The 15357-nt window shown below is 36.3% G+C and overlaps 1 protein-coding gene across 6 annotated transcripts in view; it reads right to left on the reverse strand.

Annotated features, from left to right (window-relative positions):
• Nucleotides 1-529: 529 nt before the first annotated feature.
• The window catches only part of pacsin3 (protein kinase C and casein kinase substrate in neurons 3), a 68157-nt gene continuing 53329 nt past the window's right edge, over nucleotides 530-15357 (reverse strand). For 5 of the 6 annotated variants that reach the window (XM_073835689.1, XM_073835688.1, XM_073835692.1 and 2 more), the window contains 2 exons: nucleotides 8577-8737; nucleotides 530-1746 (listed from right to left, as the gene is read on the reverse strand). In XM_073835689.1, the coding sequence (XP_073691790.1) occupies nucleotides 1631-1746; nucleotides 8577-8737 (277 nt within the window). In that variant the 3' untranslated portion in view covers nucleotides 530-1630. The remainder of the gene's footprint in view (nucleotides 1747-8576; nucleotides 8738-15357) is intronic. The other variant, XM_073835693.1, reaches the window with a different exon arrangement.

The following is a 15357-nucleotide window of genomic DNA, read 5'->3' on the forward strand; positions in this document are numbered from 1 at the left end:
ACTTCATTCAACAAAGAATCCTGAAAAAGTATCACAAGTTCTAAAAAAATATTAAGCAGTACAATCAGCATATTAAAATGATTTCTGAAGAGTAATGATGCTATAAAATTCAGATTTGATGACAGGAATAAATTAGATTTTAATGTATTTTTAATGGAGTTTTTTTTAACTTTGTAACAATATTTCATAATTTTCCCCTGTATTTTGAATCAAATACACACAGCCTTGAGCATTTAAAATTAAAAAAATTAAAAAAACATTACAAATTGTACTGATCCCAAACTTTTGAAAGGTAGTGCAATAATTATAAAAATGTAAAACTGTTTTTGATGCAGTAATAACATTGCTTTAAATGTCATGTCATCTACCCAGTAACTGCCTGATTATATTTGCAAAATGACAAAAAAAAAAAACATTTAAAAAAAATTCCAGTTTTAAGAAAACAAAAATGCATGTAATTTACCTCTGAAAAACCAACTTAACAGAATGGTCCAGTATGTGGCAGAATGTGCCTCACAAACCACAGAACTCCTACAAACAACTTTAATGTAATTTAAGACTGTTCACTTGACAAAAATGTGAAAATGCATGTATAAGCAACATCACAGCCACTATGCCACGATAAGAATCTCATTCACGTTTATTTGGTATTTTTACATAGATTAGTATTGGCTGTTACAGTAGTTTCATGTAAAACCATGTTCACAGTGGGGCACATCAGAGGCAGAGCATGTGGAAATGGAAATATTTCCACTGACCACTCTTACGCACCTTTACAAGACCACAAGAAGCCCAGAGGTTTTGCCCGTTCTTTCATACTTTATATCATCTGACAACAGAAACTTTCCTGCGCTTCAAATAAAAACAAAAAGATAAATTAAAAAAGTAAAACAATCCCACCAACAAGCTTTTAGAATCTTCTCCCGGATCCCTCGACAAGAATCCAAGAATTACGACTCTAAAGGGCGACTAAGAGCGTCTGCCCAGTGATAGTTTGTATATTATAAATCCATATATCTTTGTGAAAACATAAAGGTAAATACGCAATGAAGAATCCTTCAATTCTGAACTACAGCCAAACTAGAACCATCTAACATATTAAACACAAAATACATCAACACACTAACACGCTTCTCATGAAAGATTCGCAAAACCTGAATATATAAAGTCAGCGTAGATTTGATCAAATACTTGAAATGATTCTAATACGGAACTGAAATGTGAAATACTAAAACAAGAGGACTGCAGTGATTATCTATCAAAACAAATCCAACAGTGGCGACTGTGAACAAAATCATTCAGACAAACAACGTGTCCATTTAGCCGTGCGCTGCATTAATAGCCGTGTTGTGAATGTCTGTGGCATTTTACAATAAAGGCACTGATCTTTCAATAAGCTCAAGGACAAATGGGGGACTAACTATTCTTAAAGTCCTCTAGCGTGTCAGCGTATATAAAAAATAAAACACTGAACTGCGCACTCCTCTCTGATCTCCTCTTGTATCGTGGCATTCAATCCATCATTCAGTTGCGTGGCTGTGTTTTCGACACAACTGCCGTGGTTCAGTGTGACGTCACCTTACGGCTGCCACAGAAAAGTTGTGGGTCTCATTCAGGGCGGAGCGGGTGATCAAGATGTGGTGACTTGGACGTAGTTAGCAGGGTAGAGGCCTACTTCTCCGCTGACCAGCTGTCCTTTACACCAGCCCTGCTCGTCCTCCTCACCCAGCTTCATTAACTCTTCACCTGTACAACACAAACATATATTTCATAATACCAGGCCTTACTTTTTTATGAGACATTATATAAAACCAGTTATAACTACACATAAATCCAGCAGCCCTGCTATATATACTATAACCAGTTGTTTCTACATTTCTATTTGATCCCCTGCTGATTTTGTATGTTTGCCCACTGACATAAAATTATCAGTCTATAATTTTAATGGTAGGTTTATTTTAAGAGTGAGAGACAGAATAACAAAAAAAATCCAGAAAAACACATTTCAAAAAAGTTATAAATTGATTTGCATTTTAATGAGTGAAATAAGTATTTGATCCCCTATCAATCAGCAAGATTTCTGGCTCCCAGATGTCTTTTATACTAGGGTTGTTCCGATTCCGATACTAGTATCGGAAATGCCGCCGATACCACAAAAAAATCTAGCATCGGAATCGGCGAGTACTTGAACCCACGTACCGATCCGATACCATTTTCTTAAGATATAAGTTATTCCCGCTAGCAAATCAGAAGCCAGTTCTTCTTCGCGGCTCAGAATGCAAACAGTGTTGCCACAAGCAACCACTGTTTAGAGCAGTGAAGAAATACAAATGTGCTAGCAGTTTGTCCGCTAAAACGGCGGCATGTCTCATATGTAGGGCTTTATGATTTGTGCAATGCAGAAAACACGGACGGAATCGCGGAATCCAGTCAAAATGGAATTTACAGTTTAACGCGGAACGTCACGGAATTTGTCAAAGTTTGATGCATTAATCAAAGGTAGTTCATTACACTTAAATCAAATCGTGATATGGACTAATATTAAGCCAAAAACCGACTGTTTAAATATGAATTAATGCGTGGTTCTGTGTTAATGAATTGTACAGGCGCGTGGTTTGTTTACTCCTTGTACTGAAGCGCGCGGGACACTTGCGGTAATAATAAAGGGCTCCAGACTGTGACCAATTTTTCTGCCAGTGTTACTAATTTTCGTGAGCGGTCACACTGGCGCGACCACCGCGTTGTTCAACTCATAAGCACTGCCATTTCTGTCTCAGATGAGAAACATAAAATGGCACGCGAAACGAAAGTGAAACTAACACGTTTGAGCTGCTCAGCGCTGACCGTTTATCAGCTTGGACTGCAATGCAAACAAACTTGCACAAACCCCGAACAACTTTATTCGGGAGCCAAAGTTGATTTTGCAACACTGTTACTGCTGCGAGATGCAGTGAGGAGCATATGAAAATGCCGCACAATGAATAAGGTTGCTGCGAGATCTAGTGAGAATCTTTCAAATTCTGGCCAAAATTCTCTGTTATAAACAGGGCTGATGTACGTCAGAAAACCAGATTAGTAATACTAACTATATGAAAAAATATTACTGTCAAATGTATGTCATACAATAAAAATACTCTAGTTCACTGTATATATCACTGTATATTTGTTTTATTAAGGAATAAGTCTGAAGCACACAATAAAATAATTTATTAGTATTATCTACAGCTGTATATACAATTACTCACCCAGGTATCGGATTAGTACTCGGTATCGGCCGATACCCCGAGCCCAGGTATCGGAATCGGTATCGGGAAGGAAAAAAGGGTATCGGAACATCTCTATTTTACGCTGGTAACAATCTGAGATTAAGAGCACTCCCTTTAAGAGAGTGCTCCTAATCTCAGTTTGTGATCTGTATAAAAGACACCTGGGAGCCAGAAATCTTGCTGATTGATAGGGGATACACCTATCAATATAGACACCTGTCCACAGAAGCAATCAATCAATCAGATTCCAAACTCTCCACCATGGTCAAGACCAAAGAGCTGTCTAAGGATGTCAGGGACAAGATTGTAGACCTACACAAGGTCTGTCCCTCGGTCTGGGGCTCCTTGCAAGATCTCACCTCGTGGAGTTTCAATGATCATGAGAACAGTGGGGAATCAGCCCAGAACTACCCGGGAGGATCTTGTCAATGATCTCAAGGCAGCTGGGACCATAGTCACCAAGAAAACAATTGGTAACACACTACTCCATGAAGGACTGAAATCCTGCAGTGCCCGCAAGGAAGCACGTGTACAGGCCCGTCTGAAGTTTGCCAATCAATATCTGAATGATTCAGAGGAGAACTGGGTGAAAGTGTTGTGGTCAGATGAGACCAAAATCCAGCTCTTTGGCATCAACTCAACTCGCTGTGTTTGGAGAAGGAATGCTGCCTATGCTTTGGGGGTGTTTTTCTGCTAAGGAGACAGGACAACTGCAACACATCAAAGGGACGATGGGTGGGGCCATGTATCATCAGGGCCAAGATCTCAAGGCAGCTGGGACCATAGTCACCAAGAAAATAATTGGTAACACACTAGGCATTAAAATGCAAATCAATTTATAACTTTTTTGAAATGGGTTTTTTCTGGATTTTTTGTTGTTATTCTGTATCTCACTGTTCAAATAAACCTACCATTAAAATTATAGACTGATAATTTCTTTGTCAGTGGGCAAAATTGTTTTCGTCATTGTACAAGGACTGTCCAGAAAGTATGAAGGTAAAACAGTAGCAAAGCTCAAGAGCTTGTTGATCTGAATGTGAGAACTTGTCATATTAATATTCGTATTTGTAAGTGGAAATTTGCACTCACAGCTGAATCTTTCGATTTGCACACACAGACAGTGATTTTGAATTTGAAATTGCAAATTAATAGTTACAAATGTGTAAAATGACATTCACATAAACAAAATGACAGACTAGCGTTGTTCATGAGTGAGTGAGTTTTGCTACAGGAATATCGCAAAAAGAGTATCAAAAGTCAAAGTGCTTGGATTAGAAGTTGTTCTGCCAGATCTGAGAGGTTGTAAGTGCCAACGTGAGGTTGTACAGTAAAACTGAAGTAAAGTGCGAAAGCAAATATGTCGTACACACTTGTGTCTGTCATTTTGTTTATGTGAATGTCATTTTACACATTTGTAACTTAATTTGCAACTTCAAATTCAAAACACGGGTGTTTTGATCATTGTCTGTGTGTGCAAATTGAAAGATTCAGCTTTTCAGATCAGAGCTGTGAGTGCAAATTTCCACTTACAAATACACATTTTAATAGGACAACACATTCAGATCAACAAGCTCTCGAGTTTTGCTACTGTTTTACAATCATAAGAAAGTATCTAGCCATAAAAATAGGGACATTTATTGAAGATGATAAAAGATATAAGAAACATTGAACACAGGACAATGATACCTCAGTCACCTTCAAAGATGATTTCAGATTTGAGAAAAGCCAGAAGTCACAGAGCACCAAAATCTGGGCTGTGTAACACTTTCTATGAAGCCTGTATTTATAATACATAAGGGTATTCATAATTCATTGCATTATAAAAAACCTTATAATATGTTGTATCATCTCATGAGTATGAGTAAAACAGTTTTAATGTACTATAATTTTTATTTACTTATTTGTGGTTATAGCTTTTAAGAGTATGATTACCTCCTCAAAGCTATAACATATTATAAGTCTCATATCTTGCCATGTTACTCATGTCACTTTACTTAAAGCATACAAAGACCACTTATAAGTAATAATAATAATATTTCTCAAAGAGCCATAAGATCAGGTATCATGTGTAATATGACACATTTGTATTATCAGTTTGATTATTTTGATGTTTGATGGTACCATATAGCCAGCTTTTGATAAGTAACTCTGCAACTACATTATTAATTAGGTAGATTTACTATGGTGACCATTGTGTGTTATAAATAATCATAATCTTAAAAAAGTTATAACCTCAAATACTGAGGTATTATAATGTGTTATAATTGCTGTTATGAATATTCATGAGATGATATAACATATTATACGTTTTTTTATAATGCATTATACATTCATTATAACGCCTTCGAAATACCCTCAAAAGGAGCTTCATAGAAAGTGTAACCGAGACTTCTTAAACATTTGTAAAAAATTTGACAGACACCAATTTGAACAGTATATAATAAAATAACATTATAATGTTATTATGTGATTTAGCCAGGGCTTAAAACGTAAAAAAAAAATAAATAAATAAATAAATGGTTCACTCAGAGCAGAATCAGTATTTTAACGTTACTGTTCATGCGTTCCTTCGGTATTATTGCTGTTCTGAAACCGGTTTAGGTAAAGAAAATACCAGTTAATAATGTTAACTTTTTTTTTTTTTTACTTTTTTTTTACTTTTTTCACTCATTGGATACGTCAACATCACATTTACATAGGCCATACTATTTGAATTTGTGATTGGTTGATTGCAAAATTAAAATACTAAACAGAACAATAAAATAATATTATTAACCAAATGGCCTTTAAAAAAAACATTTCTGTTCTAAACTATTACTAATTTTGTTTGTTTCCGTGTTTGTTTTCATTCCCTGAATCGGTTCAGAGCCCTGGTTTTAGCTTTCTACATTTTTTTTAAACAAAATGTAACATTCTAAAATTAAATAAGACATTTATGGGTTTACAATCATGAAACTAATTACAGGCTTACTGGTATTAGACAGAATTTGAATATTAGTGAATCCCTAATTATTGCTTCAGCCAAATGGCTCCAAATGCATGCAGAGTCAACAATGATGTCACCGCTGTGGTTTGCACACCCTCATGCCTGTACGAACACATCGAGCAAAAACCAGGCTTCAGGCTTAATCCATCTATGCACCTATTGTACATAAAAAAATGCTTGAAATATTCTAGTGTGTATTCAGGCAACTTTAATATTCAGCTACCTCAAAAACCTTTTCCTAACGAAGGTTTGCTGGAGAACACTAAAAAAAAAGTTGTACAGGATTTACTTTTAAACCGTTTTAACTCAAATTGATAGCAAACTTCACAAATAATTACAAAGAAAGTCAAGTAACATTAAATTAAATGTGAAATGTACTTCGATAAATCATATTTTAGGAACCATCATTAAAGGAACACTCCGCTTTTTTTGGAAAAAGGCTCATTCCCCCCCCCCCCCCCAATTGCATCCCGTTCAAAAATGACCGTGTTTTATTTTTCCTATTTAAAAATCCACTCTTCTGTAGTTATACCGTGTACTAATACCGACGGAAAATGTAAAGCTGCAATTTTTTAGGCCGATAAGATTAGGAACTACACTTCCATTCCGGCGTAATAGTCAAGGAAGTTTGCTGCCGTAACAAGGCAGAAGCAGGCGCAGTAATATCACTTAGCACATGTGGAAATGCTAACCTAGCTGGGAACTAATTTCTGCATGATATTACTCCGCCTGCTGCGTCCATATTACGGCAGCAAACTTCCTTGACTATTACGCCGGAATGGAAGTGTAGTTCCTAATCTTATCGGCCTATAAAATTGCAGCTTTACATTTTCCGTCGGTATTAGTACACGGTATAACTACAGAAGAGTGGAGTTTTAAATAGGAAAAATATCGAAACTCGTTGGTCATTTTTGAATGCGATGCTATTGGTCTAATAGGATTCAATGATCTATGCTTAGCTATGCTAAAAGTGATATCGCCAGAACAGAAGAAAGGCTGAATGGATTTCAAAACGGTAAAACTCAACGTATTAATTTGGGGGGAGTTGGAGAATGAGCCTATTTCCAAAAAAAAGTGGAGTGTTCCTTTAAAGAAAGTTTCACACATTCCACAAAGGCAGTATTAACCACAAACATTAGATTTAAAATCATGCTCCATCCACTTCACTAGGTGTCAGTATAAATCTAAGATGACTCATATCAAGCAGTGCAACAATCACAAATTCTGAGTACACCTTTAAATCTACTTTACTTGAGTGAAAAAACCCTTCAATAAATGACCACCAGGTGTCACTCTTGGCATGTCTTCTATTGCACATTTTGTTAGAGCTGCTATTTGGCATGATAAAATTTGGCAGATTCTTGGCTAACAAAGCTCATAAATAGCCTGAATGAATCCTTTATATAATATTTCAAGCATGCATGCTGATTCAGCAATTCTCCAGGTGGATCCTGGACCTGCTTCTCTATCCAAGTAATTTCTACGAGACTAATTGAGATTGACTCATTATTCTTGCCCTGCCCATTTACTGCTGACCTTAAGATTTGATTTATCATAATTCTACATTACTCCAATGTGCCTGCTTCACAGCCTGCTACAGTGCAGACACTAATCTAGCCAGCAGACCAAAGATGTTTAGCATTAGAGTCAGTCGTGTCAACTAAACTCAGACTAAGCTGCATCCAAACGGCCTCCAGCCAATCAAAGATCAGGACTTTAACACTGCGCTAATCAATGCCATTTAGTGACTTTTGGGAAGCCTTTGAATTCAGATAATTATTACATGCAGGGATCAGCTGATCACCGATTGAAACTATTGATTTATTAGGAAGCCTGCAAATCAACATCTGATGTGAACTTTATTCTGAAGCAAAAAACTGGGAAATGTTAAAAACAAGGTCAAAATTTCACATTTTTGTGAAATCGATTTTTCCACTGGAAGCAGACATTTCCCAAGTTGTGTTACCATCTTCAAGATTAATATTTAAAATCATTCTTTGCCTATTTTGAAAATGAGTAAACTTGTTTTGTATCAGTTCACTAGTTCCAAAGCAGTTTCATGGGTTTTGTGTAAATGTGAGGAAGCAGTCTTAAATAAACCCATGTAACGTGTTTAATCACGCACACGCACATGCTTCGATTGACAAACCCCATTTCATTTCATCCTTTTGACAATGCCTTTTGAAACAACTGCACTACCATGCACAGCAAGGCATTGAAAGTGCAAAGGACGAGCAAAGAAAAGGGGTTTGATGAATCCACAAGCTGCAGCCATGTGTATGTTCATGTGTGTGGCATTAATAAGCATTAGTAGGGATTAATACCTGCTTTAAAGCTCAGCTCATCAGCCTCCTGCCCTGTGTAATCATACAGCGCTTTAACGCGAACCCCGACTACCTTCTCCTCCTCGTCCACCCCGTTGGCTGCGATGTATTTTTTAGGGCTCTCTTCATCAGACCAGTCAGAGGAGTAATCTTTACCCGCCCTGTGTGAACAGAAAAGCAATTAGAAAAGAAATTCATGGATGAATCACTTTAATAGGTGAACGATTCTACTCCAAAAATCTACTTGGTAATCAGATGATCTGTGTTAGTTCAGCTAAAACTTTTGAAATAAAATGTTTCAAATCTATTGAAGGAATTCAATTTGATAGAGTTTTTATCTGTGGCATGCTGTGGATTATCACAGAAACTAATTTCAACATCCTTCAGTCCCTCAAAAATCACTTTTACAGTAATGCACAGTTGAAGTCTTAAGCCCAAAGTATATTTTGGTTAGCGAATGTACACAGTGGACATGATGTAAATTTTGTCCTGCTTCAGCACTGAATCGCTGAGTGGAAGGGGAACATTAGGGTTGCCAGGTCTACATAACAAAACCAGCCCAAAAGGTACTCAAAACTTGCCCAATTGACCCATTGCAAAGACCCGCCCCCTTCCTTACTGTTGCTACACTACCAGTCAAAAGTTTTTGAACAGTAAGATGTTTTTTTTTAAAGAAGTCTCTTTTGCTTACCAAGCCTGCATTTATTTGATCCAAAGTACAGCATAAACATTCAAATTTTAAAATATTTCCATTATTTATATGGTTCCTGCACCCATATCACTTTGTAGCCAAAGACTGGCCGCCTACTGAAGCTAAGCAGGGTTGAGCCTGCTTATTACCTGGATGGGAGACCTCCTAGGTTGCTGATGGAAGAGGCACCCTAATATTCTGATTTGCTGCTCAAAAACATTTATTATTATTATGTTGAAAACAGCTGAGTAGAATTTTTTTCAGGTTTCTTTAAATAACAGAAAGTTCAGAAGAAAAGCATTTATCTGAAATAGAAATCTTTCGTAACATTATAAATGTCTTTATCATCACTTTTGATTAATTTAAAGCATCCTTGCTAAATGAAAGTATTAATTTCTAGAATTTCTTTAAAAAAAATTTATACTGACTCCAAACTTTTGAATGGTATAGTGTATAATGTGACAAAAGCTTTTTATTTCAGATAAATGCTGATCTTTGGATCTTTCTATTCACCAAACAATCCTGAAAAAAAAATGCACTCAAATGGTTTTAAATATTGATAATAATTATAATAATAGTTTCTTGAACAGCAAATAAGCATATTAGAATGATTTATGAAATGATCATGTGTTACTGAAGACTGGAGTAACGATGCAGAAAATGTAGCTTTGATTGCAGGAATAAATTACATTTTAAAATATATTCAAATAGAAAGCAGTTATTTTAAACTGCAAAAATATTTCACAATATTACTGCTTTTGCTGTTTTGGGTCAAATAAATGAAGGCTTGGTGAGCAGAAGAGACTTCTTTAAAGGTGCCATCGAATGCATTGAGACAATATTTCTTTATGTCCCTTCAGTGACTTGCATTATTTTATTAGATCGTCTTATTTGTTTTCCTTGCCTTTCTGAGTAAGTTACAAACACCAACCCATCCCTGCACTTAACATCTCCTGCACAACCTGGAACATAACATTTATTCCCATGATCTGCCATTTTCGCTATTGTCCTCGCTTTGTTTTTTTTTGTTTTTTCCACAATAGCCTAGCTGCAGATCTTCTGATGATTGGGCTATGCAAATGTTGGGGGCATAACTATTAATGATCGCAACTCTTACGTCATAGTCTGTGTTATGTTAGGATTAGCCTATTTTTCAGTGGTCTTTTGCAAACACCAGATTTATACAAGGAGGAAACGATGGTGTTTGAGACGCATGGTTTGTCATGTCCACATACAGACCTGTTATTATTCAACTATGCCAAGGTAAATACAATTTTCCATTCTATGGCACCTTTAAAAAAAACAATAGAAATCTTACTGTTCAAAAACTTTTGACTTGTAGTATAGCCACTGGTAGTATAGCCATTTTGCTCTCACACCACACGTGTGAAAATACTTATTTATTTTTTTACCACACATGCAGTGAAAAATACATTGCACACCGACAGACAAGACAGAGCAGGTTACTGGCACGTGAACCGATCATCTCTTCTACTTACTAGCTTGAAATAAACATAATTGAACATCAGAAGATATCTTGCTTCAGCTGCAGATGTCAACACCATTTTTTTAAGTTTACTGACATTAATCTACTCTTCCTGTCTGGTTTGTCAGTCAAACAAAATGGCAGATTTAAAGTTATGATTGGTCAGATCGCGTGTCAATCAAACTCCTGGCGAAAGATCAACTGTGTTCCGGGCTAAAATGGCAAAATCCTTCCAAAATCATGTTCCAGAGAGTGCCACCTCGGTCAAAATTTAAATCAATTTAAATCAATTTTTTAACCCCTACTACTTTTAGCATGCAAAGAAACCCCAGCTTTTCCACAATATATATGGGCACCATATATTTTGCAATATATATTGCAACTGCATCAGTGATCGCTTTCCACCAGGCCCCATTCTTATCATACCAGACACAGTAAATGTTTGTAAGACAAATAAATATGAGATGGGAGGAAAATATATATTTCCATGCTTTTCTCTTGCACTTATATCGTATACAAAAATATAAAATTTTGAACACAGAAATATTAAATGATTTAAATAACTGAAACGATCTGCCAGCAGGTGGTGGTAAAACACTGATTTAATTACTGAATCATATTATTCATTTAATTCGTTCGAACGGACGGTTCATTCAAGAATAAAGCAAGTGACTCTTTATGAATGGGAAATTGAATCATTTCACTAGATTCGTTTAAAAACGCACGTTCATTCATAAACGAAACACCGCTGTGTTTGAATGGAGATGCGCAGCGGCTCAGCTGTGACTTGTTTCAGACTACTTTTGACGACTAAATAGAGCAAAATCAGGCAACAGTGTTATAGTCAGACAATGTAAGTCACTTAATAATAACAACTTCTTATTTAACTGTTGTAATAAATCAATATCTCGTTTACAAACTCCCTTAAAATTATTAAAAGCTGTCACTCATCTTAGTTCGCAATCTCACAAAGCTCTATTATAATAAACGAAGCTACTGCCCATTCAGTCTCTTATTTACACTCTCTACACTTGAGATACATTAGTCAACGTGCAAAACACATAGAAACCTTTGAAGCTCCACTCAGCGCAAATACAAATATGCTGGTCGGGTCAGTCTCAAATGGTGCTACTAAATATTTTTTCATAGTCGCACGTAGTAGTTTTTTTTCCCTTGAACGGCTGGTCGCACCAGTCGCACCATTGAGAAATTAGGTTGCACTCTATAGTCCTGATATGCAAATAATTCGCCATTGTCTTCAATGAGTATTTTATTATTATTATTATTATTATTATAAAAAAATCACGACACCTCGATTTAATAAAAAATTTAATCGGCTTAAAACGTAAATTCGAATTAATCGAAAAAAGTCGAAAGAATCGCCCAGCCCTACAAAAATATTCAAATACTCAAATATTTATTTATGTTTTACGGTACGCCGTGTAATTAGTCTATTGCACAACACAGTTTTTTGGTTATAGCCGACAGCAAAAGAAATCACCTTCCTTAAGGTGAAGTCAGAAGAGTCGTGCATGTGGAAACTGGCATAGGAACAAGACCAGAGTAGTACAAAACATAAAAAGTTGCAAGCAGGAAGAAACATAACTTATTTTTAGCAGAAGAGGGATGGAATATTGTGGGAGTAGGCCTGAAAAATCAATCTTGCGCAGACCTCAAGATGGAAAAACAACAAACTACTGAAGATGCAACAAAAATAGATGCCTACGCCGATGAATTTGTGTGAGGGTTATAAGATGGCCGCAATCCTAGTTTAAAAGAGTCAAAGACATTCTGTCAGTGATAATGTCTGGAGAAACAGCACAGATACTGGATAAGGATGAAACTTTCTAAATGTCAACAGCATGTGTTGACTGCCTGTGTTTGTGCATGCTATCAAATGGAACACATTTTGAAAGGCTTTGCGATCATCTGTATGCACACACCAAGCGTTTATGTCATAACTGAAATTTACTTTGGGCTTAAGGAAGAAAACATTCCAGAGGGAACTTCTGGTTATGTATCACCAACATATTTCCATTGGGTGGATATTATCATCATGTCCGGTATCCTCATGTAACCATGTAACAAAGCTTACAAAACTATGTGTAAAGTTTATCTGAGTGTAACGTCTTGCTCCACAGATGCTGTCAATAGAGCTCAACTTGTACTGAACCCTGAACATTCCTTCAATATTTACTCAAAGAACAGTGCGAAGCAGTACTAGAAATTAGGAAAAATATTGATTTTAAAGGAGGAAACTGCAAAGAGCAAATAAATTGTTAAAAACTTAATTTAAGTGTACTGCTCTGAACAATTTTTAACTTGGAACTAACGTTCACAAATGATTGGCTTTCAGAAGGGACTGGGATCAGCTGGGTTCATTTGATTCATCTTAATAGAAACAAAACTGTATAAACTACAAAATGCTAATAGATCTCAAAGGATGTCTTGAGGATCTGGTTCTGTTCCACAACCTAGTGAGCAACCTTGATATCTACTGCCTACATAGGCAGCTGACCCTCCCGAACCATTTTGGCCAAAACCAAAAATGAATATCAGTGTATCACTATTGCATAATAACCTCCCTACTACTTTTGTAACAACCTTTGTGTCAAGAGCGTATCCATGATTCCTTAAAATACTGTCTAGGTAGGCTGCTAACTAGGTTTTAGAACAGAGCTGTTGTTTGTCCGAGAGAGGAGGTCAGTAAAAAAAATAGTTGCACTGACACTCCCGGGGCATAGCCACTTAGGTTCTCGTAATAGCCATCCGCCTCAAGCCACCTGTGGGTTTAAGAGTCAACAGAGACCAGACTAATAAGCAGGAAGCTGCAGAAGGCCACACTTAATACTGCAATTTAACAGGCATTCTCCTGTGTGCCCTTGTTCCCTGTGAGAGAGATTCAGATACACCACACAAACATGAGCCATCTATAGTATCTGTAGCAGACCTTCTCAGTTCTTTCCAGGCACTTCATTTAGCTAATACCTTTGACCTCCCTTGATCCTGTGTTAACATGCTACCCTAACACACACACACGTTGGGTTTACATGTTTTATGGGGACATTCCATAGGCATAATGGTTTTTATACTGTACAAACCGTACTTTCTATGGCCCTACACCTAAACCTAGCCCTCACAGGAGATTGTGCACACTTTCACTTCCTCAAAAAAACTCATTGTGCATGTTTATAAGCATGTTTGCTCATGGGGACCTGAGAAATGTCCCCACAAGGTCAAAATCTACCGGTATTCCTATCCTTGTGGGGACATTTGGTCACCATAACGTGATGAATACCAGGTACACACACACACACACACACACACACACACAGTTTGAATGCGCTGACTCAGTCTAATTGGTGTAGTTTGTACTAAAAGCAGTGAGTGCAGCCCTGAGGGAAGAACTGTTGCCAGGATCATTTAAAAAAACAAACCAATAACAATCTTCAATTTCTATACACAACACAGTAATTAGTTACTGTAGCAGAATATGAAACTCAAGAATCTGTGAATCTATAATTGGGTGGTTGACAAACGTAAATATTTCAAATATTCTTGCATGAATTGTGAGGAAATACTGTTTTTATGTTGCACCAATTTTGTGTGCACCTTATTTAATATTGTTAAATTGTATAGTCATTATATTGGCCATCAAACACTCTGCTCTTCAGACTGGTATCAGCAATTAAAAAAAAAAATTAGTCAGACCAAATTTTTTAATTTCAATGCAAAATTAATATTATAATATATAGTTGAGGTCAAACGTTTACATATACCTTGCACAATCTGCAAAATGTTAATTATTTTATCAAAATAAGAGGTATTATGCAAAATGCATGTTATTTTTTATTTAGTACTGACCTGAATAAGTTATTTCACATAGAAGACGTTTACATAGTCTATGCTTTTTTTATAGCATTTTTGTGTATTTGAACCCTTTCCAGCAATGACTCTATGCTTTTGAGATCCATCTTTTCAGACTGAGGACAACTGCAGGACTCATATACAACTATTACAGACGGTTCAAACGCTCACTGATGCTCCAGAAGGAAACACAATAGCATTAAGAGCTGGGGGGTGAAAACTTTTTGAATTTGAAGATCAGGGTAAATGTAACTTATTTTGTCTTCTGGGAAACATGTAAGTATATTCTGTAGCTTCTGAAGGGCCGTACTAAATTTAAAAAATAAGATATTTAGGCAAAATAAGAAAAATGTAGACATCATTCTGTTCAAAAGTTTAGAACCCTGGGGGCGTATCACAGAAAGTTTCTTATCTTAGGTCTTAACTTAAGATATGATACGTTAAATTAGGATTTTTCACAAATTTGTATTACAGAAGCATATCTTAATTGATTTGGGTTTCTTATTCTATCCTACAAAATCATATCTTAGCTCTAGTTAGGAAATCTTAAATTGCATGATCAAGTTTAAAAGCGATACTATCTGGTAAGTTTTTACCTTCGCTCATTCAAAAAGACAAAAGACAAAAACAGGGAGTGGGCAAGACTTGGCGAAAATGTGTCTGTGGTGTCCTGCATTAACCGTAATATCCAATATACCATAATTGTGCGGAAGTCTGTAATTACTTGTATGTGTTTT

Source organism: Garra rufa, chromosome 3, assembly GCF_049309525.1.
Source record: "Garra rufa chromosome 3, GarRuf1.0, whole genome shotgun sequence".
NCBI lineage: Eukaryota > Metazoa > Chordata > Actinopteri > Cypriniformes > Cyprinidae > Garra > Garra rufa.